This window comes from Petaurus breviceps, unplaced genomic scaffold, assembly GCF_028583685.1.
Source record: "Petaurus breviceps papuanus isolate PSGF00001 unplaced genomic scaffold, PetGlider_PUasm1.0 183, whole genome shotgun sequence".
Classification (NCBI taxonomy): Eukaryota; Metazoa; Chordata; class Mammalia; order Diprotodontia; family Petauridae; genus Petaurus; species Petaurus breviceps.
The window spans coordinates 13,219,715-13,230,793 of record NW_027185791.1 but is presented as its reverse complement, the minus strand read 5'-3'; the positions used below and the strand labels follow the sequence as shown (position 1 = coordinate 13,230,793).

The following is an 11,079-nucleotide window of genomic DNA, read 5'->3' as shown; positions in this document are numbered from 1 at the left end:
CTTAGACATTTTGTTTTGTCCTCATATCTCTCTATCTTAAATGTGGTACTAGAGTATGAGTTCATGGCCAAGTGGTACAGTGGGTGAAACGATAGGTTGGTGGAAGAAGGCAAGGCTTGTATGGGAGAGACTATGTAGGTAAGTGATTTTGTAGGAGAAATGGTAAAATGTAAGCAAAGACTCTAGGACCACAGATTTTGAACTGAGGGGGATTTTAAAAATCATCTGGTATAGCCCCACCATTTTACAGATGACAAAAACTTAGATCCAGAAAGACTGTGACTTGCCCAAGGTCATACAGTTTAGATAGTAATAAATAGCCAAGCTAGGATATGACCTCTGGTCCCCTGACTCCAAATATAATACTATTTCCACTGTTAATTGAAATCTATGTTGTTTAAATGAACTGCAATGGTCCATTTTCAGAAGGCTGATTCTTGGCCCCACCCTAAAAAGAGCTGGACAATCAGGCTCCATATCCTACACTGGTCATCCATTATGGACAGGGGATGGGAAGGATAGGAAAAGGAGGCTGGATTCAATGTGCTGTGCATCCTCAGGCAGGCAGAAGAGCTCTGGACATGGCCCTGAACATACACTTATTTGCCCCAAATAGACTTCAGAAGGAGGGAATCCTGTCAGGCCAGGGTGGACTCTGGTGGAGAGAGCAGCATTAGTGACTTTGCTGAACACTCACTTTTAGGCTCCCTTTCCTGTCCCCCATTCTCCTTAACACCTCTAACCTTGGCTGAGAAAAAAAGAGTAAAACTCAGTTTTAAGTAAAGTGGGAAGGGACTTCAGTTTTTAGAATGTTATCTCAGATACTTGATATATATTTTTTTTATAATTCATTTTTTAAGGGGGGGGAAACTGAAATAACAAAAGATGTGGACTGTTTGGGAAGGGAGAGGATCAATGATTCATTCCTAACTTTCAAAAAATACTAGTCTTAGAGTTTTGTTTTGTTTTGTTTGTCCCAGAGTCCCTCAACAAGTATTTTCCTTCAGGGGCGGCTAAGTGGTGAAGTGAATAGAGCACTGACCCTGGAATCAGGAGGACCTGAGTTCAAATCTGACCTCAGACACTTAGCACTTACTAGCTTTGTGACCTTGGGCAAGTCACTTCACTGCAATTGCTCTGCCTTACCCCCTCCAAAAAGCAAAAACAAACAAAAAACATCTGCCCAAATTCTCACCACATTTCTTATTCATAAATCTGTTTCTTTTTTTTTTAAACTGAAATTGATATTATTAGAAAGCTATTTTGAATTGTTCATCCTTTTATTAAACTGCATTCTTAGGTGAAAGGAGAACTTAGTAACACAAAATTAACTGTTTTTCTTGGGCTTTTCTTTTAAGACTGTCACTGAAAAATGTATTTGGAGTAGTATGTTGGTTGGGATTTGAAGACTGTCTACAATTGTCAAGGGAAATGTTCTCAAAGTGGATGAATCATTCAGAGATCATTAAGTAAGACTAATATTATAAATTCTCCTAAAAGTTTGTGCTACTTTGACACATTCCGTTATACTTATTTCTTGATTCCCCAGCCATGTAATTTAGTTACTTTCTTTTCGTTTGGCTAACCCTTATTGCCTTCTCTCCTTTCTGAAACTCCACTTTAAACTAGGGTTACATGATGTGGAAGTTTGGAAATGAGCCTATGAATTACCCATCTCTCATCTAGTATTCTCCCTTGTCTCCTACTAACATTCTTCTTGTTAATTTGTATGCTGATTTAATTGATTTGGTCCCAGTGCCTTTGCAACCTGCATCACTATCTGCTTGCTTCAGTGTTTTGGTCTATGATTATAATCTTTCAAAGATTAGATTCCATCTCTGTTATTTTGAAATGGAATTTATCCATCTGTTATTTTCCTTCTTTGAGATTTAAAACTGCGCCATGGGCAATTAGACACAAAAATGCTATGAATATATAAATAATCAACCTTCATAAAGAAATACTTGTATTTATTTATACGGATAATCTTTGGATTTTGTTTTTACCTAGATTATTCTAATAGACTTTTCTAGTGCCTTGTCTTACCATTTATTTGCTATTTTTCTCTTTCTTTTGTGCTATACGGATCTAGCTTAAGAATGTCTAACTTGGTTTCTAAAGCCTATATTTTTGTTGATGATCCTCTTACTTTCAACTTAAATGATAATTCTAAACCTTCTCTAGACCCTGTCCTTTCTAACTTTTATCAAATAGCATGCCTCAAAATTATTTTTTCTCATTTTACTGTAATATCAACCTCTTGACAATTTATGACAGCAAATAATTATGAGATCTGTTGTATATTATATTTTACAGAAACTCTAATCTCATTAAAAATGAAGTTATGTGTCACGGTATTGCCATGGGAAGCGACAGAGAATGGAACTTTTTGTTGAGTGCTTATGAGAACAGTGAATCTGAAGGCAATAGAGATGCAATAATAAATTCACTGAGCTGCAGCAAAGATCCTTGGATACTTTACAGGTGATTATTGTCAGTTTATGTCAAAGGTTTCTAAGGGAAAAATTTATTTTAGTAATATCATCCCACTTCCCAAAAAAGGAAAAAAAATTGAACCCGCCAAATCAGTGGGGAAGCAGATATGTGCGTTTGGACGCTACAAGATACAGTACATTTTGTAATTTTAAAATTCCACAAGTTCCATTTATTTAAACAAAATACTTAGGATTTGCTTTGAATTTTTTTTATGTGTATGTTTGACAGGTATATGAAATATGCTTTGGATGAAAACTTGTTCGGTTCCGAGTCACCAAGGATCTTTGAAAGTGTGGCAGCAACTGAAGTTGGCCGACTTGTAGCAAAGGACTTTTTAATCGACAATTGGCAGGCTGTGATGGAAAAGTAAGTCTGGAATTAGTGGGTTCTACATTGTTTGGGTCTTTGGTTTTGTGTGGGAAACTCTCCTCTGGCTTAGAGGGGTCCCAGAAATCCTTTGAATTAATTAGTGAAAAATGTGGGACTCTCTTATCCTGTCACACCACAAATTAGCAGCATGAAAAAGGGGAAAGTCCTTTTTTCCTCTGACTTGGCGTCATTTTTTGTGACATGAACTTAACATGCCCTACACCATACTTTGGGGGGTTAGCAGGTATTTGTCAGTGGATTTTTCAGGTCTGGATCATTGTGAAGAGAAAAGGTGTTCTTTGTTAAGTGGTTGTAAAAGCAAATGCATTGCTTTGTAAGTTATAATTTTTAGAAAATTTTTATTTTTAAATTTAAAAATTTAAAAAACTTCAGAAAAGAGAGAAAATATAAATATACTAAATGTAATAAGTATTACATTATTTTAGTATACATATTAAGTAAAGTGTGGTCTTTACTCATTTTTTTTTTTTGCTTTTTTTTGAATGGGGAAGGTAGGACAATTGGGATTAAGTGATTTGCCCAAGGTCACACTGCTAGTTTTTTGTATTAAGTGTCTGAGGCCGAACTTGAACTCAGGTCCTCCTGACTCCAGGGCCGGTGCTCTATTCACTGCGCCACCTAGCCTCCCCAAAGAGTGGTCTTTTAGGATTGATTGTCAAGGCAAGAGTTAGTGTAGTGGATAGAGAATTGGCGTTGGAGTCAGGAAGACCTGAGTTCAAGTCCTGTCTCTGACACATACTGGCTTTGTGGCCCTGAACAAGTTACTGAATCTTTAAGTATTCCAGATAACTCTCTCTGAGTGTAAATTATAGAACAACAGCTGATCTATGTTGGTGAAGGAAGTTTTCTCATCAGGAATTTACTACATAAATGAAATTATGGGTCTGGACCAAAAAACTGTACAAGGCATATTAGTAATGCTAAATGCTAGGAATTCAATGATAGCAGTGCCAGAGACCATGTTGTCACAGAGAAAACAATCCAGTGGGAGGAGGAAGACATGCAAAAATGACAAAGTAAACAAAGACCTGGAGGTGGGAGAGGGCAGAGTGAAAACTGAAGCTGGAGAACAGGCCAGTTTGGCTGGAACATACAATATATGAAATTGGGAAGGTGGTGTAGGGCCACGAGTGTGGCTTGTTGTCCAATTGTGGAAGGTTGGGACTTTAAGGAAAAGGAATTTCTCATTTATTTGGCAGGCGAAAGGAAACCATGAAAAGTTTTTAAGAAGAAGATTGATGGGATCAGTCAATAGTCAGTAAACCTTTAGTTAGCACCTGCTACATGCTAGACTTTGTGATAAGAGATGTTTGACTATTATCTCATTTGATCCTGACAGCAACCCTGGGAGGTCGGGGTTATTATTACCCTCATTTTAAAGTTAAGGAAAACTGTGGCAGAGGTCATTGTGATTTGCACAGGGTCACACAGTTAGGAAGTATCTGAGGCCATATTTAAACTCAGGACTTCCTGACTTTATATCCAGCACTCTATTCCCTGGGCCACTTAACTGCCTCAACCGGGAGAAAGAATAAAATTGTTGTTTTATATCATTGATTTCCTTTTTAATTCTACGTATTTTCTTTGATGCATTTGAAAACATCCTTCTGAGAAGGGCTCCCTGGGCTTTGCCAGACCACCAAAGGGAAATCGTGGCACAATAAAAGCTTCAGGATGATGCCTAATGTTCTAATGAATCTAGCCTTTCTGATCTTAGCTAGATTGGCCCTTATACAACATTCCATATTGTGGACAGCAATACTCTTAAGCCTTTTCAGCTTGGTAGAAACTGCTAGAGCCTGTGCTCAGCTCACATAGTTTTTGATAACCCCAGGTCACGTTTGGGCCATCATTAGACATTGGAAAAAGACTTCAGTAGAGAAAAGTGCTGTGTAGTTGTGTAAATAAGTCTTTAGGAGCATAATGGAATGTCTGTGAGCATCTAGTAAAAGGGATAGAAATACAATTCATGACCTCATAAGCTTTGTTAAAGTGTCGAGTAATTTCAGCAAAGAGGCAGAGCTTATGGGAACTCCTCTAGTTTCATCTGAACAAGGATTTGGAAAAAATCTTTCTTCTTTAGACAGGTGGTCAAGTCTTATTTCTCCACTCCCTGCCCGCTTCTAGACTGTGAAGTGAGGGTGCTTATTTTAAGAACCTGCTGTACTGGGTGTTCAGCATTCTCTATGGCAGAGCCATAGTCAGGATTCTCTGGATTTTTCTATTCTATGCCTTTGGGCTCCCTCCAGTGACCAGCGTTTTAGAAAGTGCCCATCACCTCAATCAGGCTCTGCTTTTAACTCTAGACTTCTTATCTCCACCATAGTGGTCCCCTCCTCTAATTGGTTAGGTCCTACCTGGGACCTCTATGTGAAGAAGTGCTGAGGCCTGCCAGGCTCACTTTAAACCTGGCTCTACTCCTGACTGTTTGGACTTTTACATCCTGGCCTCACAGGGTTCTGTGGGCTGTCTTCCCCAGAGCTCCTTGAAGATAGAATGATCTTTTTTGCTTGTATTAGAATTCTCTGCACTTACCACAATGCCTGGAACAGAGTAAACTTTTAATAAATGCTTTTTCTATCTGTCTGTCTAGTTAGTCTTCATCAAAGAACCACAGAGCTCCTCTGCTCCCCCACTCCCCGCATTGTGTGATTCAGTCCTTTGTCATTCCCTGGCCTACAGTTATAAAGGCCCCTTGGGTGATCGGTGCTGAGCAAGGCCCTGTCAGTGCTTCAAAACACTGTAGGGCCAGGCCTCCTGGGGGTCTAGGTGTGGCTAGCTTTCAAGGGTCTGTTATTATTACTTGGGCCCAGGCAGAGGAATTTAGGAACATTGCTGGGTCTAGTATATTCTTTAGAGGAGCTGTCACAATATAACAACTTTTATTTACTTTAAAATACTGACATGTTCAGTAACAATGAGATATCTCATTCTCCCTCAACCAAACTGACAAAGCATGTTCAGTTTACTAATGAAAATAGTGAGTCATTCTTTCTCATCTGGGAGACAATATTGCTGGCCAAGGCTTCAAATTCCTTCTCTCTCTCTCTCTCTCTTTAAAAAAAGGAATATTGCTTGTTTTCCTTGTTGACAATTTTACCAATCTGTTCCAACTTGTATTGTTGGAGTAAAATGGAGAATTGAGAAATTATTGGGGGGGGGGGTGGCTAGGTGGCACAGTGAATAGAGCCCTAGAGTCAAGAGGACCTGAGTTCAAATCCAGCCTCAGACACTTAACACTTACTAGTCTTGTGACCTTGGGCAAGTCACTTAACCCCAATTGCCCTGCCTTTTTTCTTTCTTTTTTTTTTTTTGCTTTTTGGAGGAGGGAAGCCGAAAGAAAGAAAGAAAGAAAGAAAGAAAGAAAGAAAGAAAGAAAGAAGTTATTTGGGGATTTTAATTAAAAACAAGGACTAATCAAATTCAAGACCCCCAAATATTCCCCTTTCCTTCAGAACAGATTTATTTGTCCTTAATTATGCAGGTGATTAAGAGAGGCTAAGTGAGATAGTGGGTAGAGGTCTGGCCTTGGAGATGGGAAGACCTAGACTCCAGTCCTGTGACTGATAGACACTGGTTGTGGTACCCTGGCAGAGTCATTCAGCCTCTCTGCCCCAGGCAATTCTCTAAGACTAAATAAATTAAGGAGTTGTTGCTATAGAGTCGTAGAAGCCACAGGGCAGTACCCCACACTGATGAAATAAAAGTTTTGAAGCCACATGTATTTTGGAAATACACAATTATACAGGTAATTTTTCCAATTCTTCAGTTCATGGGGGCATATTGGCAGAGGTTTTGAGTTTTGTTCATCTGATGGGCAATTTTAAAAAGAGTGACTAAACTTTGATCTGTTTCCTTTTATCCATAATGTCCTAACAATTCAGTTTTTGATATTAGATATCTATTTCTGAAATAAAGCAGTTGTGCTGAGCTATGGGATGGACAGACTAGAGACTTGTAATATCATTATATTAATTCCATTCTAATTTCTCTTTCTTTTTTAATGCATCCCAAACCCACTGTAGGCAACTGTTAACTATGGCTGCTATTGTTTTTTCTTGAATTCTTTTGAAAATTCGGAGATTTCAGTCTGCATGAGACAGTTCCATTAAGTGTGTCTTTTTTTATTTCCATGAAATTAGGTGTTCTCAGTGAAGTTTATTCTGCTGTAGGGAGGTAGACATGGACTCAATTAACAAGGGAGGTGTTGAAATTTGGCTTGAATGGTATACCAGGAGTCTAGTCTCTCTGACACTTGGAGACCTGTGCAGAGACTGGTGTGGTGACCTGAGCCCACCAACCCTTTGGGTCATAAAAATCCTGCTGCTGAACTTTACGTAGAAATACCCACTAATTTGCATGATGTTTGTGACGCTTTTCCTGACACCAATTCTGAGAATGTATTCTAAAATGATTCCGTTAGTCAGCTCCCAGGTACAGTGTACAAAATTAGGACCTAAAGTTTCGTTCCATGATTTTAATACTGGTTGAGTATAACTTATCTTTCGCATGGTTTGAATACCTCTACACATTTTAACAGCTTTGTCAGGTTTCAGAACAGGAGGCACAAAGCAGTATTTCAACCACTGTATTTAGAGACAAAGTGAGAATCTAAAAGCATGAAGATGAAACATGCCACTCATGTCCAGGTAGGGAGGTGATGAATTTAAAATGAAAAGATCTACATTTTCAGATGTGGCTAATTTGGGAATTTCTTTAGCCAAACTATAGAGCTGTGTATTGAGGGTTTTGTTTTGTTTTATTTTTATTTTTGAACATTTGGGGAGGGAGGTGTGAGAGAGAAAGATTAATTTTAAAAAATTTGTTACTTGAAAAAAAAGTTAAACAAAGAGAAAAGGGAAACCAGCATTTCAAATGAAAGGGAAAATTGATTTTTAAGTAAATAATGTTTTTTCTCTTATAAATGATCTTTCCGATACCTCAAAACCTTAGAAGATCACATGTGACTAGGACTTCATTCATATGGAAGTTGATAAGGGATAAACTTCTTTGCAGTTGGAAGATGAGGAGGAATTAAAGGTTCACTGTTATCATACATGCTATGTAAAATGTCATTTTGTCTTGCATAACTTTCCCTGTTGCTGATTAAAATCTCATTGCTTTGTAGGTTTGGAAAAGAACATTTATTCGTTATAGCAGACATTATTGCAAAACCTATATCCACAGATGCACAGGTCCAAGAAGTAAGTATCTTGAATGATACTAAGAATAGGAACATTGATAACGTTTATAGATCAATTAAATGTTTGCAAAGCACTGTGTGTGTGTATGTGTGTGTGTAGAATATTATATATAATAACTATCTCATTTTCTCCTTCTGACAGTCTTGGGAGGTAGGTGCCATTATTACCTCTGTCCATAGATGGAAAAACTGAGCCTGAGAGAAATCAAGTAATTTGGCCAGGATCACACAATGGTGTGATTTGAACTCGAGTCTTCCTGACTCCAAGTCAGGCTAGAGTGCTGACTCTATTCACCTAGGCCGCCTAGGTATCTGAGAAATATGTGAGCTGTGAAATATGATGGGGAAGGGAGAGGAAGGAATAAGCACCTACTATACACCAGGCACTGTACTAAGGACTTTACAAATATTATCTCATTTGATGGCTCTTTGGAGACTTAGATTCTACATTTTTTAAATGGTACAAGTTGCATATTAACAGACACATGTAGCACTCTACATATATTATTATATCATTCGATCTTGTAACAATCTTGTGAAGTAAATATTGATGGTGTATTTGTTTCCATTTTACAGATAAGGAAACTGAGGCCAGGAGGTTCTTACTTGGTCATAATCATAAATGATCATCTCATTTTCTCCTTCTGACAGTCTTGGGAGGTCTCTCAAAAGCATGAATATTATGACGTTCCAAAGTGTTTGTGACCATGTCTAGGTTGGCCCTTGTCTTTCTAGGATGAAGATAATTATTCTCACTAGGGAAAATGGAAGCAAAAGCAGTTCTATGTTTGTATTAAATATAACATTTTTGTTGTTTTGTTGTTTAGTCATGTCTACCTCATGGACTTTGTCCATGGGGTTTTCTTGGCAAAGACGCAGGAGTAGTTTGCCATTTCCTTCTTCAGAATGTAAAAGGTGATAATAATAGAAGTTTATTCCTTTTTTTTTGCAAGGCAGTTGGGGTTAAGTGACTTGCCCAAGGTCACACAGCTAGTTTTTTTATTAAGTGTCTGAGGCCAGATTCAAACTCAGGTCCTCTTGACTCTAGAAGCAGTGCTCTATTCACTGTACCACCTAGCCACCCCTCATAAGCTTGTTCTTAAGGAACTTCTCTTGAGTCATAATCAACATCACATGTTTGCTCTATCCAGATAATAACAGTACCTAACTCACAAGTTTGTTGTGAGGATAAAATGAGATGACAGATATAAAGTGCTTTGCAAATCTTAAAATCTGTTATAAATGTTAGCTATTATTATTCTCAAAAAAGCAAAAGCTCTTAATAAAATCTGTTGAAGTAGCAGAAAGATCCTTGGCCTTAGAATCAGAAAGTCTGACATCATGCCCTGGTGCAGCTTCTTACTAGTCATGTAACTTTGAGCAAATCAGTTAACCTCTGTAAGCCTCAGTTTCCTCAGCTGTGAAATGGGGATAATAGTGAAAGGGCTTTAAGCTATATTACTATATACTGCAATTATTGAGGCCTCTATGTGACACAGTAAATAGAATACTGGGCCTGGAGTCAGGAAGATCTGAGTTCAAAGTTAGTCTCAGACACTTACTAGCTGTGTGACCCGGGGTAAATCAGTTAAACTTCTCTCTGCCTCAGTTTCCTCAGTTGTAAAATGGGAATAATAATGGCATCTACCTCCCAAGGTTGTTGAGGAATTGAATTATATAATAAGTATTAATTATATAATAGATAATATAACAATATTATATAATAATAATAATTTAAAACATTTAGCACAGTTGCTGCCATATAACAAGTGCTTAATAAATACTCATTTTCTTCCTTCTATGCCAAGTAGGAAATTCGATTGAGATTATTGACATTGCATTTTCTCTTCTAGTTGGAGCAGTTTTTCCATAACATGCTAGGAGAGGAAACCAGCAATATACTTCACGAAAACCTTCAAGCAAAGATGAAGGAGAATCAGCAAAATAACGAGAAGATTGCTCAGATTGCTAACTGGTTAAAGAAAAACATGGCTGATTAACCCTTTGTAATCCACAAGGTGGTTTGCTCCCATTTTCATTCTGGAATGTTCTGCAGTTAAAGTGTGACCACACATCACACTGAGTGTTAGAAGAGTTCACCTTTCCTGCTCTCAACCAAAGAATCCTGTTTTGGATTTGGCAGCCTCCACGGAATACTAATGATTTTATCAACAAAGAAGACAGAAAAACCATTTCGTTCTGTGGTGATTTCAGGGAAGATTTTAATTTGCAATAAACTTGTAGAATTTTTTTCAAAGATTTTTTTAAAAACAAATCATAGACTCTAGAGAGCCCACCTTTCCCTCTTCCAACCAAAGAAGGCTGTTTTGGATTTGCATCCTCTAGCTCAGGGTACACTAATGATTTTATCAATGAAAAGGACAAGAAAAGCCATTGTTTCATTCAGTGGTGATTTCAGGGAAGATTTTCACTTGCAATAAATTTATAGAATGTTTTTAAAAGATTATTTTTAAAATGAACCTAAGATAGTCTGTTCTCTTCTGTTTTTTAGTTTCACTGGAATTTTAAAACATTGGATTGGCACTAATGAATAGGGAAATAAATGTCTACAGTCTTGTGGGGGGTGATCTAGATGTCTCCTAGGAACAATGCTAGAGGCAATAACATAACAACGTGGTGTAACATTCACCCCTAGGCAGAGACTCCAGAAGGAAAAGGGAAGCAAAAGTGGGGAAGAAAGAAAGCATGAAAAAGATTATGGGATGTGTGTGGGCGTGGGTGTGTGTATGTATGTGTGTGTGGGGAGTGTTTGTGTGTGGGGGGTAGGTGTGTGTGTGTGTGTCTGTGAGTGTGTGGGGGGGTACGAGTGGGGGGGTAGGTGTGTGTGTGTGTCTGTGAGTGTGGGGGGGTTGTGGGTGTATGTGTGTGTGTATATATGTGGGGGGGTGTTTGTGTGTTTGTGGGTGTGGGTGTTTGTGTGTGGGTAGGTGTGTGTGTGTGTGCGTGGGTAGGGGTGGGGGTGATGGGGG

At 38.2% G+C, this 11,079-nt stretch overlaps 1 protein-coding gene across 1 annotated transcript in view; it reads left to right on the top strand.

The window, feature by feature from the left end:
* LVRN (laeverin) overlaps positions 1 to 10,528 on the top strand; it is a 53,778-nt gene extending 43,250 nt beyond the window's left edge. Inside the window, exons 16-20 of the mRNA XM_069087754.1 lie at positions 1,359 to 1,469; positions 2,317 to 2,484; positions 2,725 to 2,862; positions 8,015 to 8,090; positions 9,943 to 10,528. Coding sequence (XP_068943855.1) covers positions 1,359 to 1,469; positions 2,317 to 2,484; positions 2,725 to 2,862; positions 8,015 to 8,090; positions 9,943 to 10,089 — 640 coding nt within the window. The 3' untranslated portion in view covers positions 10,090 to 10,528. The remainder of the gene's footprint in view (positions 1 to 1,358; positions 1,470 to 2,316; positions 2,485 to 2,724; positions 2,863 to 8,014; positions 8,091 to 9,942) is intronic.
* The last annotated feature ends 551 nt before the right edge of the window (positions 10,529 to 11,079 follow it).